The sequence below is a fragment of the Oryzias melastigma genome, linkage group LG24 (genome assembly GCF_002922805.2).
Source record: "Oryzias melastigma strain HK-1 linkage group LG24, ASM292280v2, whole genome shotgun sequence".
In the NCBI taxonomy this organism is placed as follows: Eukaryota; Metazoa; Chordata; class Actinopteri; order Beloniformes; family Adrianichthyidae; genus Oryzias; species Oryzias melastigma.
The window spans coordinates 14,765,962-14,784,713 of NC_050535.1; the positions used below are offsets into that span (position 1 = coordinate 14,765,962).

General features: G+C 38.8%; 1 protein-coding gene across 5 annotated transcripts in view; it reads left to right on the forward strand.

Moving 5' to 3' along the window:
• The window catches only part of itsn2a (intersectin 2a), a 35,749-nt gene that overhangs the window by 15,985 nt on the left and 1,012 nt on the right, over positions 1-18,752 (forward strand). For 3 of the 5 annotated variants that reach the window (XM_036210479.1, XM_036210476.1, XM_036210477.1), the window contains 31 exons: positions 42-184; positions 350-413; positions 1,929-2,066; positions 2,169-2,275; positions 2,361-2,623; positions 2,696-2,845; positions 2,921-3,061; positions 3,143-3,230; positions 3,317-3,456; positions 4,812-4,892; positions 5,302-5,444; positions 6,764-7,163; positions 7,290-7,459; positions 7,533-7,593; positions 9,759-9,964; positions 10,040-10,080; positions 10,158-10,327; positions 10,412-10,439; positions 10,517-10,638; positions 10,731-10,827; positions 11,612-11,803; positions 14,139-14,260; positions 14,341-14,447; positions 15,648-15,831; positions 15,905-16,003; positions 16,082-16,249; positions 16,339-16,551; positions 16,634-16,755; positions 16,832-16,914; positions 17,752-17,835; positions 17,915-18,088. In XM_036210479.1, the coding sequence (XP_036066372.1) occupies positions 42-184; positions 350-413; positions 1,929-2,066; positions 2,169-2,275; positions 2,361-2,623; positions 2,696-2,845; positions 2,921-3,061; positions 3,143-3,230; positions 3,317-3,456; positions 4,812-4,892; positions 5,302-5,444; positions 6,764-7,163; positions 7,290-7,459; positions 7,533-7,593; positions 9,759-9,964; positions 10,040-10,080; positions 10,158-10,327; positions 10,412-10,439; positions 10,517-10,638; positions 10,731-10,827; positions 11,612-11,803; positions 14,139-14,260; positions 14,341-14,447; positions 15,648-15,831; positions 15,905-16,003; positions 16,082-16,249; positions 16,339-16,551; positions 16,634-16,755; positions 16,832-16,914; positions 17,752-17,835; positions 17,915-18,088 (4,301 nt within the window). The remainder of the gene's footprint in view (positions 1-41; positions 185-349; positions 414-1,928; positions 2,067-2,168; positions 2,276-2,360; positions 2,624-2,695; positions 2,846-2,920; positions 3,062-3,142; positions 3,231-3,316; positions 3,457-4,811; positions 4,893-5,301; positions 5,445-6,763; positions 7,164-7,289; positions 7,460-7,532; positions 7,594-9,758; positions 9,965-10,039; positions 10,081-10,157; positions 10,328-10,411; positions 10,440-10,516; positions 10,639-10,730; positions 10,828-11,611; positions 11,804-14,138; positions 14,261-14,340; positions 14,448-15,647; positions 15,832-15,904; positions 16,004-16,081; positions 16,250-16,338; positions 16,552-16,633; positions 16,756-16,831; positions 16,915-17,751; positions 17,836-17,914; positions 18,089-18,752) is intronic. The other 2 variants (XM_024291965.2, XM_036210478.1) reach the window with 2 other exon arrangements.

The following is an 18,752-nucleotide window of genomic DNA, read 5'->3' on the forward strand; positions in this document are numbered from 1 at the left end:
TCACTCCCTTTGAGTGAATATTCACATATATTTTTTTGCAGCTCAAACTCCTCCTCCGCCACCTCCCTGGCCAGCACCTCCCCAAAGATGGGAGCAGGTGACTGGGCCGTCCCGCAAGCCTCTAGGCTCAAGTACCGCCAGCAGTTCAACACGCTGGACAAGCTCATGAGTGGCTATCTTTCAGGTGGGTCCAGTATGGTCACATGGCTTTAAAAGATAAAAAAAAGAAAAGCTTTCAAAAGCTCAGCAGAGCAAACTCTAGATGAGTTAAGTGCTTTTAAGGACTGTTAATCCCACTTGTCAAAGGTTTGCAATCCCACTCATGGATTATTATTTTTTTACTTTGCAGGACCACAGGTTCGAAATGCACTGATGGCATCTAACCTAACCCAGACTCAACTCGCCACGATCTGGTGAGTGAGACTGCACACATGTTTCCAAGTGATGCTGATAATCTGTTGAGTCAGATTAGGGACATGTCGGATTATGTGTGGAGGATTATATCATATTTTCACTTTATTTTTAACTAAAAGAGTAATTACTTTTTAAAGTGGAAAGATTTTTCAGGAGGGGCAGTGGTCTTTTAAAACAGGGGTCCCCAGTTTTAAGGATGCGTCTAAAGTCAGACATTTAAAGTTTTCCAGAAAGCCACACATAACCAGATAGGTGCAAAGAGTGGAATAAAAAAGTCAGACTGAAAAGAAAAAATATGCATCTCTGATAGTGTTCAGTTAACACATTCTCATCCCCAAGACGTTTGGTTAAAGCCTCTTCCGTCACTTTTTGACATACTAGCTACTGGTCCAGTACAGCGATGCGTAGGTATCTAAATCTGGTACCGGTACCCTAACCGGAATAGATGCAGTACCGGGTGTGGTCCAGGTGCAAACCAGGACTTAATGATTGTTAATTACCTGTAGCTGTGTTGGTACTGGATACATCTCTGATTAGGAGTTATGAACCGGAAAATGATCATTCATTTAACAGAAGTGGTTAAGTCGAGCTGGGGTGGGATTATATAAGTTCGCTTCCTTTCAATTAATTTGATGCCTAGTTATCCTATGTCTGACATATCTTTGTACGGATGTAAATCCTCTGTTGATTATTACACATGCATTATACTTGATTTTGATTGCTTGAAATAAATGATTTCAAATCAAATCAAAGTCAAATCAAGGTTAGGGTACCGGTACTGAATGCGTACCGAGGACCAGTGTGCATCCGGTACTACATCTGGAGTGTTGAGGACCCTCAATTTTACAAACAGCCAGCAGGTTAAGAAACGTCACCCAAAACGTCAAAAAGTGACGCCGAAGGGCCTTAACCAAACGTCAATATGTGACGACACGGGGAAAAAATGTGTTGGTTCGGAGGGCCGGTTAGTTTTTAAAATGGTAGCAGAATGTATATTTATTGTAAATTTCCATTATTACAACAGTTAGGGAGTCAAACTATTTTAGAAACTCTAAAAAAAATAAAAAAAAGTTAAATGAAGATAAAAACACTGTTAAAAATCTTAAATAAAGTTGGCATACTTAAGTAAAAAAAATAACTCTTTTTTCAAAGGGAATACAACATTTTCATTCTCATTGCTTAACTTTTCCACCTTTTAAAATCAGACTTTCTCTGTACATTTTTCAATATTTTATGATTTGAAGGAATATCCCTAATGTAGTCATAAATAATAGATCGATAACGTGTCAGAACACAGTGTTACCAGTTTCATTTCATGTAATAGGTTTGATGCATATCATAATTCAGAAGATGCCGAGTGATCTGTTCTGTTACTCCTCTGCAGCATGGAGGCTGTTCAGGATAAGTAACCATGGTGACGTTTAGATATTAAAAGCTTTTGGCCGATGGAATCTGTTTGAATGAGGCATAGATGTTTGAAGCTGCTCCCACTGAAGCCTGAGTTTGTCATCCAGGTATCTGGCTGACGTGGATAAGGACGGTCAGCTGCGGGCCGATGAGTTCATTCTGGCCATGCATCTGGTGGACATGGCTAAGACTGGATACCCCCTACCTCTAACACTGCCTCAGGATCTGGTTCCTCCTTCTCTCAGGTGACGCACACCACTTATACAAATATATAAATGCAACTCCCATTTGCCAGTGTAGTTTTTTGTGTGTGTGTTTGGTAAAATATTTTATCCCCCGTATTTTAGAGGAGGAATCAAGTTGGTTGAGCTTGTTAACGGGACGGGACCCTGCACAACGCCGAATTTAATCGACACAGCAGAGACTGAACCCTCTCAAAAAAGCAAAACCAATGGTAAATCACTTTAAAACTTCCCATGTTCTGTAGTTTTCTCCTGATTTACTTCGCTCGTTTCATCCCATTTTTTGTTTGTTTCCAGTGTCCTACGAGGACAAACTGAAGGAGAACTTTGCGCGAGGCAGCGCCGAGCTGGAGAAACGTCGGCTTGCTCTCGAGGAGGAGCAGAGGAAAGAGCGGGAGAGGAGAGACAAGGAGGAGAAGAGGGCTCAGGAGCAGAGGGAGAGAGAGGCCAGGGAGCTGGAGAATCGGAGGAGGCTGGAGGAGGAGAGGCGGCTGGAGAGGCAGCGGGAGATGGAGAGGCAGCGGGAGGAGGAGCGGCTGCGGGAGCTGGAGAGGAAAGAGGTGAGTGGGAGCTGATAACACCGGTTGCCAAGATTGTAGCCTCAGGTAACCGTCTGCTGTCGTAACTTTTAGGCATTAAAGCAGGAGATGGAGCGGCAGAGGCGAGAGGAATACGAGAGGAGGAGGAAAGAGGAGCTGGCGCAAAGGAAAGAGGGGGAGCAAGAGGAGATCTCTCGACTCCGAGCAAAAAAAAGGAGTCTGGAGTTGGAGCTTGAGGCTGTGGTGAGACTCCAGTGCTTTGACTCATCTACTGCTTACCATCTGAAAATGGTAAATCGCCTCCTCCTTGTATCGCAGGGCAAAAAGCACAAACAGATTTCCGACCATCTCCGCGATGCTCAGAGTAAGAGGCGGATTCAGAAGGCGGAGGTGGACCTCGTCAATCAGAAGCGAGATGCACGCATCGCTGAGATAAACACCCTTCAGCTTGAGTTTGAGGTTGAAACTTTATTTGGCTCTACGCCGCACCAAACTTCTGATAGTGAGTAATCTGGAACCTGTTCTGCGTCCCCGTCACAGACCTGGCAGCGGAAGCTGTCTGAGCTGGTTCCAGAACAGCAGCGGCTGACGGAGAAGCTGCGGAAGATGAGCCTCAACAAGCTGTCCTGTGAGTGCCTTTCACAACACGCAGATATGACCTTTAGCCTCCGGGGCGCCATCCAACGCCTGCGCCCTCTGACCTCTGCTGTGCAGCCGTGACTTTGACATCGCTGACCGGGAACGTGACAGAGAAGAGCGTCAACTGCCGCCGGCTGAAGGACCAGCTGGACACGCTGGAGAAAGAGACGACGGACAAACTGACCCAGATGGAGCAGTACAACAAAGAGCTTAAGGTCAGAATGCAAACGTGGGCCTCAGCTCATCTTGTGCCAGCCCAATTAGAGCAGATATCCAACTGCAGGAGCTGAAATCAATAAATGGGATGTTAGCCACACACTTTTAGAAACTCCTGATTAATGCGGGTTTTTGTCTCAGAGCTATTAGAAGGTCTTGCTTGCAAAGCAAACTGTCCAAATTGGATTAAAACACTGTGACACAACTTTTTTTTTTTTTAAATACTTCCTTGAATGTTATTTTGATTTATAAATAACTGTCCTTGCTTAGATATAAAAAGTGGCCCAAACCATTATACTACTGTTAATGTTTCTGCTTTTTAAGTCCTAAAAAGTATTTCTTCAATTCAAATTTGAGAAACTCTCTTTAATATAGATAAAATCAAGTTGCCATACTGAATATCAGCTCCCTAAAAAAATAAAAACATGTTTTCCTACTCATTTGGTTGTTTTTTTCTTCATCTTATTAAAGAACTTTGTGAAACTTTTGGTCATATTTGTTGGAAAATGCAGGGTAGTTTAGAAGACTTTGTCATTTTGATGTATTATGACTTCTGAACAAGTATTATTATAATAAATAACTGTCCTGGCTTAGACACAAAAATCATCCCAAACCATGATACTACCACACCTTTTCAGAACGTCCTTTGCTCTTTTTATATGAACGTTATTCTTTTTTAAGTCCTAAAAAGTCTTTGTTCAATTCAAATTTGAGAAACTGTCTTTAACATGGATAAAATCAAGTTTCCAAGCTCAATATCCCTCCTTAAAAAAAAACAAAAAATAAATAAAATCATATTTTCCTACTCATTTGGTTGTTTTATTATTTATCTTCTTTTAAGATCTTTGTAAAACTAGGATGTTTATGGTCATATTTTTAAAAAATACAGGATAGAATGCTTCAATTAGCATATTTTAACCCAATTTTGTGATGACTCACGGTAATATCAGCTACATTTAGTGCTTAAATTTGATTTTTGTCCCCCCTGCAGCTGAGGATGTGTAACGGATTTCACCTCTAGGACAGAGAAACTCCTTGAATTTGCATGTTTTGAATCAATAAACTTAAATGTCACATGATTATTAGATGCTTTCACAGCCTAATATAAGTGATAAAGAAACAGGCTTTCCCTTCTTGCTCTAACCTGTTTTTTCCTTCTCTTCTTTTCTGCTTGACCTGGATGTTTTTTTCTACTTTGCATTTTTATTTCCTCCTTTTTTTGTTTATTGCATTTTCTTTTCTTTTCCCTTTTTTGTCACCCTTTTTTTCTGGGAATTTACCCTCACCCCATCCTACACTTTCATTCTTCCTCTCTATATTTCATCTCCTGTCTTCATCAATCCTTTTTTAATAGCTTGGGGAAATAGATGACTGTGTCCTGCGAGGCCTTCTGTCCCTGCTGGCCTGCCTCAGCCAGCTCTTCCTTCTTATCAAGGTTGTCTTCTCTTCACCTCCCAGTTTGTTGTTTCTTTTCCACCGTGTTATTGGCTCTGTCATCTCCTCCCTTTTCCAGCTTGTTTGTTTGCTCGTTGTTGCTTTTTGAGTCAAACTGAGGCCTGCGTTGCTGCCATGTCTGCCCTTTTTTTCTTGCTTTCGCCCTCCGTGGGATTTGTTCAGCCTGTAATATCTGTGTAAACAGAAAACACCCCGAGGGTAAAACACGCCGAATGTTTTATCTGCATAATTTCAGCCCCAAATGAATGTATTTTTTGTTGCACACAGGATATCTGCATGTTTCTGTGAACTCATCAGTTGTGATGTCTTTTTATTTTAAGACTCCAACATTTGATTTTTTTTTTTTTTTAATAATGTCTCCTTACGTTGTGTACCTTTAAATGCACCAGGAGCTGAGGGAGAAGCAGGTGAAACAGCAGGCTGTCCTCGACGACCTGTACAGAGTCAAGGAGGAAAAACTCAAAGAGCTGCAGAGGCGCAGAGAGGAGGAGCGAGAAAGGAGGAGGAGAGAGGAGGAGGAGGAGGCAGCCAGGTGAACTCTTTGTTTTTAGCTGCACAATCTGGAGAATATTCTCTTAAGTCACAATTTAAGAGTCAATGTCATTCTGCAGCGGCAATCATTTCTGTGTTGAATTCAAACTTTTCCCAGCTTTCATAGGATCTTTAAACTTCTCACAAGGTGGACATATTTAATCTAATCCTACATGGAAGCACAGACATATAGAGTAGGATTGTAAGCTCACAAACAAGCTATTCTACTCTTCAATACTGCTCCATAATTAACTCTGCAAACACATTTTACACTTTGATTCTAATGAGGTGAGCTAAATTGTACACAGTCACATTGTTGTTAAAGATCACATTTATTAAATGTGTCTACATAGACTAAAATCATTTTAAAAAGAGCACACTGTACTTTTGTTACAGGATGCCCTTTGTTAAAGACTGTTTTTTTTACATGTTCTTGTGCCATTTTTCTGATCATATATTGAGAAAATTAGGCTTAAAATTGAATTTTTGAGTATTATTTTAATCAAATTGTTATAAATAAAGAGCCGGCCAAAGAATTATTGACGTATCGCGATACACGTATCATGATACGATACATATCTTAACACAGTACCAGACAATATTTCACTATTTTTTTAAGTATGACTTAATAATAATCTGAATATTCATATTTTTCACAAAAAAAAATTGTAAAATAAATGTTATTTTATAATCAGACCATTAAAGTGTAACCAAACCCTAAATCTTTGGCTGTTTGCTTCTATAAATGGGGCTTTAAAAGTTGCTTTCACCCAAGAAAATTTGTGGTGGTTTTCTTTTGGTAATTTAGGAGATATTTTAGTGGAAAAAACTAAGACTGAACTACATGTTTGCTTTTAAATAGTAATTAAATATCTCCTTGGCAGCATTTTAAATCGATTCAAGTATCGCCAAATAAAGTATCGTGATACTTCAGTGAATTGAACCTCTTTGTTTTCCTCTTTGTTTGTTTTAAAGCTCCGATATTGCTCACCATTTTTGTTTCACCCAAAATGTTAGATTGGGGGTGTAAGCTAGAGGGATATTGATGATGGGAAGTGCGGATGGGGTTGGTCAGTGCAAACAGACTCTGCTTAGTTTTTTTCAGCAGACTCCTGGTACATTAAAAACTCTTCATGGCATAGAAAGCAGTTTTATCACAAATGCAGCTTTGTACCGAGTTTTAGAAAGCGCTACATCCAAAGTTCAGAGTATCCTTTAGAAAAAAGGTGACAAATTGAAACTAGATCCTGAAATAATTGTCGCTCACAAACCACATTTAAAAACTCATCTCAAATTGTTGTTCTTCTTTTTTCTCTACAGGCAGAAGAAGCTGGAGCAGGAGAAGAGAGAGCAGGAGCAGAGAGAAAAAGAGAAGAAGGAGCGAGAAGAAGAGGAGGAGCGTCAGAGGAGGCTGCTGAAGGAGCAGTGGGCCAGGCAGAGGGAGGAAGAGGAGCGGGAAGCACAGGCTCGCCTCCGGGCGGCCCAGGAGAAAGCACAGGAGGAGGAGAGGAGAAGGAGAGAGGAAGAGGAGAGGAAGAGGAGAGAGGAGGAGGAGGAGAGGAAGAAGAGAGATGAAGAGAGGAAACTGAAGGAGGTGGAAGAGATGAAGAGGAAGGAACAGGAAAGAGGAGAAGGAAAACTTACAACGTACAAAGCTTTGTATTCCTTTGTTGCCCGAAACGCAGATGAGCTGAGCATAGATGCAGACGGCCTCATCCAGGTAAGAAAAACGCTTCTCATACAATTAAAAATAAATAATAAATAAATAAACTGCAGCTTAATATCAACTGCAACTCTCACATGTGAAAATGTGTGAATTACTGTGATTTTTTTGTTGTTGTTGCAGGTGGATGAGCACGTTGTGGGCGAGCCTGGCTGGTTGTGTGGGACGTACTGTGGAAAGAGGGGCTGGTTCCCTCAAAGTTACGCACAGAAATGCCCCGCCCCCCTCGCCGCCGAAGCTGCTCCTCCTCCTGCTGCTGCTGGAAAGAAACCCTGTCTTCAACCAAACGCAAAGTAGGAAGCAAATTTAAGCAGTTTGTGATATTAAAGTTGTGTTTTCTTACAGCTGGTCCCACTTGTATTGCAGAGCTCCAGCTGTGGAGAAAGCAGACAGTAGCACTGCTCTTGTAAATTCTGATCCTTCACAGGTGAGAAGATCTTAATTTGCCAGATACAGTTCATGCTTTTAATTACTATAGAGGTTTCTCTTTAACTTTATAGATAAAAATATTCAATTTTTCTTTTTAATCTTTAGATTTAAAACATTTTTAATGTACACGTCATGGACGAAAATATACTTTTTTATATTAAATAAGCACAAGTTTCCAAGAAACAGTTCAGAACTTCTAACTTTATAAAATGTTTTCTTTATTAATTATTTTTATTCAGATTTTTATGTCATTTTTTTGACGATTGAGGACACACGTTAAAAATATTCAACTTAAAATTCTATTTCTAAATATATTTTAATTAAATCTTTGTGAATTAAGGGGGAGGTGCTCTATGCCAACAAGTCCCGCCCACAACTCACAGGGGAATTACTTATCTACTGCTGCTCTGCAGAAACTTCTAGGTTTTACGATTTTTTTTTCTAAATATGGAATAATAACAATAATAAAAGACTACTGTGAATGCTTTAAAAAGAGATCAAAATGTGATTGGAGTGGGTCTTTAAAGTATCTAAGGATGCAAGGATTCTTCATGAATCAGTAAAAAAACGATTTAAACTTGTCAACATATTCATTGGTGCAATAAATGAAAAAAAATCGGTTTGTGCCTAAATTTAGAAAAATGCAGAGCAGATGACATTTCTTCATGCAGGCTCTCTGTGAGAGTGCAGACTGGCTGCATGCTCTTCATCTGCGCCCCCCTTTTGGGAAATTGTCGCAGCTTCTACGGATTTAAAGGTTTCACATAAGTCAGTCCCTCCAGGATTTTTGATGTTGCGATCGCAACTATTAACGCAAATTCAAGCAAAGCCGAGAGTTGTTGCTCATCCTGCAACGTTACATTTTCATTGCATCTGTGGCCAATCCGTGACAACAATTATGGGTGACGACGCGACTTCATAACTGTTTCCCTTCTGACTCCTTCCCGGCAGCCGTGCTCTTTTTTACGAACTCTCTTTAACTCTCTATGCAAGCTGGGAATACGGCTGAGCAAGTGTGGAGTGGTCCGTCACATGAAGCACAACATGAACCGAGTATATAGGATTTATGATCATCTCAGTATTATGCATAATTGTTTATTTGTATTGAATCCTTCCTGTTAGTAGGAAAACTGACAGTTTGATTAAAAGAAAACATACTTGGCCTTAAAATATCTGAAAAAATTTGAAAAAGATTGAAATTGTGACTCGAATCCTGGCTTGACTGAATCGTTACATCCCTAAAAGTATCAATACAGCACAACTAATGTGATGCAAGAAGCCAAAACTTTATAGGTCAAAGTTACTCAAATAGTCCAAATCTTTCAAACAAGCTCCGATAGTTTACGTGTATTTTAATTGTGCCCTATATATAAGGGAAAACTTCCAGGAATAGGAAATGACGTCCAGCAGAAAAGACTTGTTTAGACAGTTTTAGGTCAAATCAAACAAGACAAACATCTGATTAGAGACAAAACTACTACGTATACTAGAATTTAGGAAAAGCATTGTGGGAAAACTAATGTAAAAATTTGTATTTAAAAAAACACCCTGATCTGGAGCTACAACCGTAAAAGTATTTATTTTTCTCCCAACACCCAGTTAAACTTTTTATATAAAAAGTAGATTTAAAAACACAAAAAGAAATTATCAAACATTTATTTTAAGTGTGTGTTGTTTTTTTATGGTTTTGGTTTGAGGAGTTCATTAGAAATGAATCTCTGAGTTGTGGTGCTGAGCAACCCCGCCCCTCTTCCCGTCACAAGTGGATGCATCAGAATAGAGCAGAGATTTTTTATGTCTGAAATGCAATTTTAAGCTTAATTTTCTTTATCATTTGAAAAATGCCTCAAGGAACTTTTTGGAGTGTTTCTTCAAGGGTTTAGTGATATATAGAATATAGAAAATCACTATAAACTGAAGGAACCTACACTACAGTAAGTGGGTCTTGATGTGTCAGACCAGCTGCTGGTGGCACAAACGTGCACGCACATCTTTTGCTGCTGCACGCGTATGTATTTTTAGCTTCTCTGTTGGGACTCATCCTCTCTCAGCTTCTCTGTGGGTCACACTCAGCCGTTTGCTGAAGTCCACCCGGCCGACATTTGTGTTAGTGGGTCCGTTCTCGCTGAGCGAGTTAGCAGCTGACTGCGGTTTGCTCTCCAGTGTTTGCTCGCCCGCGCCATCTCTTCGTGGTCAGCCGCCTCAGACAGTCACCCGCCCGAGGCGGGCGGAGTGCTGCTGAGCCTCTCGCAGGGGGACGTCATCACCGTGCTGCAGCAGAGGGAGGAGTGGTGGCTGGGGCAGCTCAACGGCACGCAGGGATGGTTCCCCAGAAGTTACGTCACTCTGGAGGCAGACGGCAGTGGAGAGTATGACGACACAGGCCTTTTTCTGTGCTGCTGAACTAGAACTGATCTATTTAACATGTGATGCTGTGATGACAGGGCGGATGGAACGGACTCATTCGACTGCGCTCAGCTGGAGGGTCAGTTTCAGTCATTTCTGTTGTAGTAATAAGAAGTTCCCACATCCCAACTTAGTCTGATTTGTGTCCATGCGAAGCAGAATATGTAGCCTTGTACACATACGAGAGCCCAGAGGCGGGGGACCTAACATTTGCTGAGGGAGATGTTGTCATGGTGACGGATAGAGAGGGGGAGTGGTGGCGAGGATGCATCGGGAACAAGACAGGAGTGTTTCCCTCCAACTACGTCCGCCCGATTGAACCGGAGGTGAGCCAAACTGTTAGAGGGAGAACGTCAGAAGTATCTCCAAAATAAAAGTCTAAAACTCTTTTAAACTTATTTCACATTCAGGCATCAAGGCTTTCTGCCAAGAAACCTGGTAAGAAGAACAAGTCAGCATCTACAGCTTAGAGTGTTTGCTGTTAATTTCGGATTTAAATTCTGTCTGGTGAACAGAGATCGCTCAGTCTGTCATCACCACCAAGACCCCAGCAGCACATCAGCTGCTTTTATCTCCAGGACAACTGATTGTCATCTGTGCGAAGAACTCCACCGGGTGGTGGCTCGGGGAACTGCAGGCGAGGACATTTGTCTTCACTAATCAACTTATAAAACGTTTCTGCAGATCTCAGTTAAAACTTTGTTGCTTTTTTTTTACATTTTCCTACAGGCTCGTGGGAAGAAGCGACAGAGAGGCTGGTTTCACTCCTCTCATGTTAAACTGCTGGGACCCTCCAGCACCAAGTCCTCCCCTTCTCCTCTGCCAGGTGAATGCTCAGATTGCTATTTTCTCTTTTTTTGTGTGATTGACATCTTTTTTAAAAGCACAAACTCTATTTAAATCAACAAGTTTTAAAGGAATGTGTATTTTCTATGAAAAAGTACAAATATGTATTATTAGGAATGATGAGGAGCAACTATGATGTCACGGCGAAAACATAATTTATTTTTATTTCTATTTTTAAAGAATTTATAATTAAATATATCTATGGATTTTCATTTTTACTGCCTTTGATGTTTTGCTTTATTACTAAAATATGTTTTTCACTCAAATTTTTTGTTTTCATTTTTTTTGTTTTTCTTTCTAATTTTGTGTCTTTGTGCTAATTACAAACAAAATGCAAAAAAAATTGAACAAAGAACACGTTTTTTACATTTAAAAAAAGAAGATTTGCCTTTTTTAATGCAATATAGTTCAATCTAAAATAAACAAATTGTTTTTTATTTTTATTATATGTATATTTCATATTTATACAGCATAAATCCTATTCATATTTCATAGAATTACAATATTTAATGAATTAAAATGTGACATAGGTGTGTCTTTGTTTCTGTTTGTTTGTTTTTCTATTTTATAATCAATGCATTTCCCTATTTCTGTGTTTTGTCCTGTATTTTTTACATCTATGCTAAAAATAAACCAAATCAATCAATCAATATCCAAAGGTTACTCCCACTCACACATTTTCGAGAATTTCTCTGATTAATTATCTCTTTTCTGTAGAGAAGCGTCAAACTAAACCCGTCTGTGTTTCTTCTCCGATCCTTCAGTGTGCCAAGTAATTGCAATGTACGACTACACCGCCGCCAATCAGGACGAGCTGAGCTTCTCCAAGGGTCAGCTGATCAACATCCTCGACAAGACCAACCCCGACTGGTGGAAAGGAGAGGTCAAGGGGGTCACCGGCCTGCTCCCCACCAATTATGTGAAGATGACGACAGAATCGGACCCCAGCCAGCAATGTAAGTACAGCATGAGAAAACGGCATGGAAACGACCGTGTTTAAACGTGGAACTAGAAGACTTGCATATTTGAAATTAAATGGAAACAATCAAAGGTTATGGTTATTAAAGGCATAATTTGACAAAATATTTCAGATTGGGACTGAAAGAATTACCGAGTATCTCATAGCAGTTTTATAAAGTATTTGTTTTAATTACTTTTTTTTTTGGTTTTGCTGCTCACAGCCAAACATTAATTAACTTAAAGTTCACTAAAAATTGGAAAATCCTAATAAATGACACACTGTCTGTGTTTCATTACTAAACAATAATAACATTAACATTCCCAAAATTACATAATTTATGCTCCTGCATGTTAGAGTCCAGCATTAATATTCAAGCTATATTAATGTCTGCTGTCTCTCCTCCATCTCACTCACCTCCCCCTTTCCCTCTCCTCCATCCTTTTTTTTCTCTTTCTGTAGGACAGTAGTGCTGGCTTTCTCTGCTCCTCTTCCTCCTCCTCCTCCTCCTCTGTCTCCCCCCTTGTGTCTAAGCAAATACCCCTGTCACGGCAGGAAGTCCCGGTGCCACCAAGACCGGCCCAGTTCTGCACCTTTCACCTCACTTATTTAGGATTGTGGTCTTCTGTGCTCCCTCTTTTTTTCCTCTTCTATTTCCTCTCAGCCTCCATGTTTTTTTTTTGTTTAACAGGTTAAACATTTGTTGCTCACTAATCTTCCTCTGTTTTTCCTTAATGTGTCTGTAACTAATCAATCAAAGGCAGCAGAGGCAGCTAGACAAAAGTCTTAGAAGGTTTGAAACCTTTAATTTGAAAATATTAGTTTTTTTTTTTAATTCTTTAATATATTTAAAATGATCCCAAACTATCATTTATGGTAAAGTTTTATTTGATCTGTATGTTTTTAGGAACTGAAACTGACACAAGCAAAATGTTTTTAAAATGGATCGTGTAAAAAGTCTATTCAGAACTGGTTAAAAATGCTAATTTTTAAAATTATTCCTAAACTAGAATTGAATAATCATAAATAAAAGGCAGGTTCTACATCAATATTCAGATTTTCTTTACAAACATTTATTGAGAAGAGAATGTTTCTTCTTTTGCATCACCTGTGCTCTGAATACTTCTTTAGATGTTAAAAGAAACCTCAGTAAATCATGAGGGCTGATGTCAAAAAGTAAGACTTATCCCTTAATGCCCATTGTCGCAAATATTAATCTTAATGGAAAAATAAGAAGAAAATATGAATGGTTTCTAATATTCTGTGGGTTTTTATATATATATATATATTTAGTTTTTTAATTTCCCAAATGTTTGACTTCTGTCCCTTCCTGACATCAATCTGAATGTTCAAGATGGATGTCAATAAAGCTTTTCAAACTTGAACAGATATTTTGTCTCAAAATGCAAAAAAAAAAAAAAAAAGTAAACTTACTGTAGATGTTTTGCATTTTGGAATTTTTTAAATCAAATTAAATGTTCTGCCCTTTGAAAGACACTAATTGAAGGCAAAAACACACAAATAAGTGGATGCATAGATACATAGTTATGGTCCATACTGTTTAATGTTAATTTTTTTAAATTGTTTGTGTCATTTTCAGTCAGAAAAAACATTCAAAAATGTTGATTTTGGATTATTTTTGCCTTAATTTTGCATAAAAAATAAATAAGAAGCATGAAAGCTTTATGATATAATATTGTTAGTTTTCTAAATGCAGGCTATAAATTAGAATGATAGAACTCATTCAGTAGGTCAATCATTTTTGCACTAACAACATGACACCTTGCTAAAAATGGACCAATGTAAAGGCTCAGCTGCTTGTTTCATTTGTAGTTTCAAACCTCATTTTTGATGCACTCGTCCTTTAAAAAATAAAGCCTGCGAGGAGTTAAAACTTACATCCACCCTGTACTGATGTGTAATGTCACCAGCACAAAGATAGCATTTAAAAAAGTAGACTCTAGGGATGCTACGTGATACAAACATTCACGCCTAAATTTTAGCCACGTTTAAACCACAAATACTGAGCTGCGTCTTCCACAGCTTTTCCTTTCCATTAGATTTATTTACCACCTATGCAATCATTTGGAGGGGCCCTCCAACATGAGAACGGTGCTTTTTAGTTTCTTTCATGCAACATTCTTGCTAGCGCTGTAGCTAGCATCGCATGGTCCATGCACTGCAACTACAATGTGCCTCACTGTGTATTAGCTGTAAATAAACATCACAGAACTGATAATAAAATGAGTTTTTCAAACAAATGGGAGTGTTCTTAGCCTAATTACTTGAAAATATTTGCACACGTGTTGCATGCCTGCATGTGTGAACCACAGGGTGTGCGGACCTGATGACTCTGGACACCATGGCCCCTCCAGAGAGGAAGCGGCAGGGTTACATTCATGAGCTCATTCAGACAGAGGAAACCTACGTGGAGGATCTGGAGCTGGTTCTGGAGGTGCTAACCATCGTTCCTGCCATTGATTCCCATTTTTCTGGCGCGTGACACTCTGACGTGACCCGTTTGTGCACGCCCAGGTGTTCCATAAACCCATGTCTGAATCCGGCCGCCTGACGGAAGCAGAGATGGCCACCATCTTTGTTAACTGGAGGGAGCTTATCATGTGCAACCTCAAATTTCTCAAGTAGGTCAAATATTTTCAAAATAAACTTTGTCTTTTAAATAAAATAGGTAGCAGACGTAGTTGCATTTAACTACATGCTTCATAGGTTGATTGATCACTTTAAACAGGGTTCCCCAAACTACGGCCTGGATCCATGCCCTCCTCCACATTTGACTCGCCCCCCCAAACACTATCAGAGATGCATGTAGTTTTTTTTTTTCCTTAATCTGGCCAATCGAGACCCATATTCCACCTTTCTGTAGTCTGAACTATGACGGAAGACGATTGACGATTTATTGGTTTCATTGCGTTAATGCTGTAAAGCATGTCCATACGCCTCATCTGTTTAGGTCGTTCAGCTAATACAATATTCAACTGTTTTTAAGATAGCTTTTTGACGTTTTTTTAAGCTTTTAAGGCTAATTTGGAGTGTAGCTAATATTTTACCTTTATGCTAGCTGTTTTGGTTAAATTAGAAATTTTAGCTTTTAAGGCTAACTTGGAGTTTAGTTAATATTTTAGCTACATGCTAGCTGTTTTGGCTAATTTAGACTTTTTTCATTTTTTAAGGCTAATTTGGAGTTTAGCTAACATTTTAGCTTTATGCTAACTGTTTTGTTTAAATTAGACATTTTACCAGTTTTTAGGCTAATTTGGAGTTTAGCTAATATTTTAACTACATGCTAATTGTTTTGGCTAATTTAAGTTTTTCCCGTTTTTTTAGGCTATTTTGGAGTGTTGCTAACATTTCAGCTACATGCTAGCTTTTTGGATAATTTAGAATTTTTTTCTTTTTTTTAGGCTATTTTGGAGTCAAGCAAATATTTTAGCTAGCTATCAGCTTCAGCAAAAAATGAACAGATGTATTTTAAAGTAAATATATTTTTCACTATTGTTTTCATTAGTTTTAAAGTAAATTTATCAGAAATAAAAAAAAAAACATTTCAAATAGATTTTCATACTTTAGTCTGGGTGTAATGATTATGAATTTCACTTTTGAATTTTAATCTGAAACATTACACAAATTAACATTTAATATTTACATTTAAATGTGGAAGCCATGTTTTATTATGTATGGCCTCTTTATCAATGGAAGTTTAGCATCTTTTATTTAAGTTACATCATCCCTACAGATTATTTTAATCTATCGTTCATATAAATCACAATATTCCTATGCGTAATTATTTTTCCTTCTTGCGATTGGTTACTTTTGACCATCAGGGCCTTGCGGACTCGCAAAAAGACCGGAGGGGAGAACATGCCCATCCAGCTGATAGGAGACGTGCTGGCGTCGGAGCTTGCACAAATGCATCCTTACATCTGCTTCTGCTCCTGCCAACTCAACGCTGCTGCACTGCTTCAGAGCAAAACCAACAACCAGCCTGACTTCAAAGACTTCCTACGAGTGAGAGTCATATGAGTCAGCTCCATCCACACATTAAAAATGTTATACATCTCATTTTCTATCCTCTGAGCAGAAGATAGCCACTAATTACCGCTGTAAAGGAATGCCGCTGTCCAGCTTCCTCCTCAAGCCCATGCAACGAATCACTCGCTACCCTCTGCTGATAAAAAATGTAAGCAATATAGGTCGACTGTCTCATAGTTTTTTTATTTATTGGGCTGCATCTCTTTACCTTTTAAATTTGGGTCAGATCTTAGAGAACACCCCAGAAAGCCACGCAGACCACGCCCCCCTGCGGGAAGCTCTGGAGCGGGCCGAGGAGCTGTGCTTTCAGGTGAACGAGGGGGTCAGAGAGAAGGAGAACTCAGACCGGCTGGAGTGGATGCAGAACCACGTCCAGTGTGAAGGGCCTATTGAGGTACACGAACCTGAAGCTAGCAGAAGCGAATCAGCAATTTCAGCTCAATCCTCAAACGAGGGACGTTTTGTTTTTTATTTTTCTTCCAGCATTTGGTCTTCAACTCTTTAACTAACTGTCTGGGGCCACGCAAGCTGCTCCACAGCGGTCGGCTTTACAAAACGAAAAGCACCCGAGAGCTGTGGGCTTTCCTCTTCAACGATTTCCTCCTCCTCACCCACAGCGCCAAACATTTCTCCTTCTCGGGATCGGACAAATTGTTCAGCCCCAAAACCAGCGCTCAGCTCAAGATGTACAAAACGGTAGGCCCAGCGGCATGTATGCTCAGAGTAGTTTCAAATGTTTCCAAATTTCCTTAAGAATCCACTTTATTTTTCTCTTCAGCCATTGTTTCTGAATGAAGTTCTGGTGAAAATGCCTCCGGATCCATCCAGCGACGAGCCGGTCTTCCACGTCTCGCACATCGATCGCGTTTACACGCTCAAAACCGAAACTCTGAGTGAGAGGTATGCACGCACCAATGCACGGTCCTGGGGTGCAGCACCCTAACAGATGTGAATCTGCTTCTTTGTTTTTCAACAGGGCAACGTGGGTGCAGAAAATAAAAGCAGCATCGGAACATTTTATAGAGACAGAAAAGAAAAAAAGAGAGAAAGCGTACCAAGGTGAGCCCGAGACATCCACAAATACTCAACTCACAGTTAGGAAGAAGATTCTAAAGTTACAAAGTTTAGCTAAAACGTGCACTTTGAAGGGTTTCACATCCTTTTTTAAAAAAAAGCAGAGTTTTATTTTTTCCTAAATGTTTGAGTAAATGACACATTTCACCAGATAATATTCACAATCTAAGTTCAAAGCGGCTTAGAATAAAACTCAGATGACCCAGCATTCTAGCAGCATTTAAACGCATCACTGCAATCTTGGATTTGTGAAAAGAGTCTCACATCAGATTTGTGCGCAACTGCGGTTTTTGTGTCCGTAACAAATTATTTTTAAAGATTTCTGTAATTAGTTTCAAGCTGTTGTAACCTTAATTTATGTAAATTGTAAATTGCTTTTTGTATTTTTTATTATTTTTTTAAATACTTATGCACGAATTATATTTCTACACACAAATCAAGAATTACATACGCACACAAATCCAAAGTTACACACGAATCAGGAATTATGCACAAATCCTAAATAACGCACAAATCAAGAATTACCCACAAATCCTAAATTATACACAAATCCAAAGTTACGCACAAATCAAGAATTATGCACACTCAAATTGTGGTGAGACTGTTTTCTCTCCGAAAAAAATTCAATTTTTCTAAACCTGTGAATTTTTTAAATAGATTTTATATGAAAATATGAAAAATATATGAAAACTGCATTTTATAAAAGGTCTTTGGAGTAGTTCACTCTGTCAAAGATGATTCTGACTATAATATACATTATATTTGAACACTCCTGAGTATACTGGCTTATTTTAAAGTTTTCAAACCTCTTTTTATCTGTAGCTCGCTCCCTAAAGACGAGCGGAATCGGTCGACTGCTGGTCACCGTCATTGAAGCTCAGGAGCTCAAAGCTTGTAAGCCAAACGGTGAGAAAACACACCTTTTTTTAGATTATTAACTAATTTAGTTCTTATGACAATATAGAAAAATAATTATTTTCCTCAGGCAAGACTAATCCGTACTGTGAGCTGACGATGGGGGCTCAGTGCTACACGTCCCGTCCAGCCAGTGATACCTCGAACCCCAAGTGGAACTTCAGCTGCCAGTTTTTCATCAACGACCTCTACCAGGATGTCCTGTGCATCACTGTGTTTGAGAAAGATCAGTTCTCTCCAGACGGTTCGTGCAGCACAAGCACAGAAAATCTGTATTAGATGCCGTTTATACATATAAACAAACTCCAGGCATCAACATCCGTCCCAAACGACTTCATCTAAGTTAAGATTTTTAAGTAAAGTTTTGTTTTATTCTGAGATTGTATTCATTTTAAAACCCTTCCTATGGGGTCAAATCAGGATCAGCTTAAAGTGAACGAAAAACAGATTGAAAACTTAAAAATAGATATTGCAACTGAAAAAAATATATAGAAAATTTGAAAACAAGACATTGTAAATTTGGGGAAAAAAAATGAAAATTTGACCAAAAAAATGTTTTCAGAATTTGAAAAAAATAAACTAAAAACTTGAAATATATTTTTTTAAATGTGATCATGAAAAAATAGTGAAAAGTTGAAATAAAAAAACTATATATAAAAAAATTACTGATTGAAAAAAAATTATTCACTACATCATGATTCCCCAAGAATCATGGGATGCATTTTCGGGTAGCCAATGAGCTTAAAGCCCTGCGCCATGTACAATTAGGTTCAGCTCAGCAGTAAAAACTTGAAAATCAAAAAGATTAAGGAAAATATTTCCAATTTTCACTATTTTTTGTGTTTGAGATTTTCAACATTTATTTCAAGTTTTCAGTATTTTTTTTTTCATTTCATTTTTTTTTATTT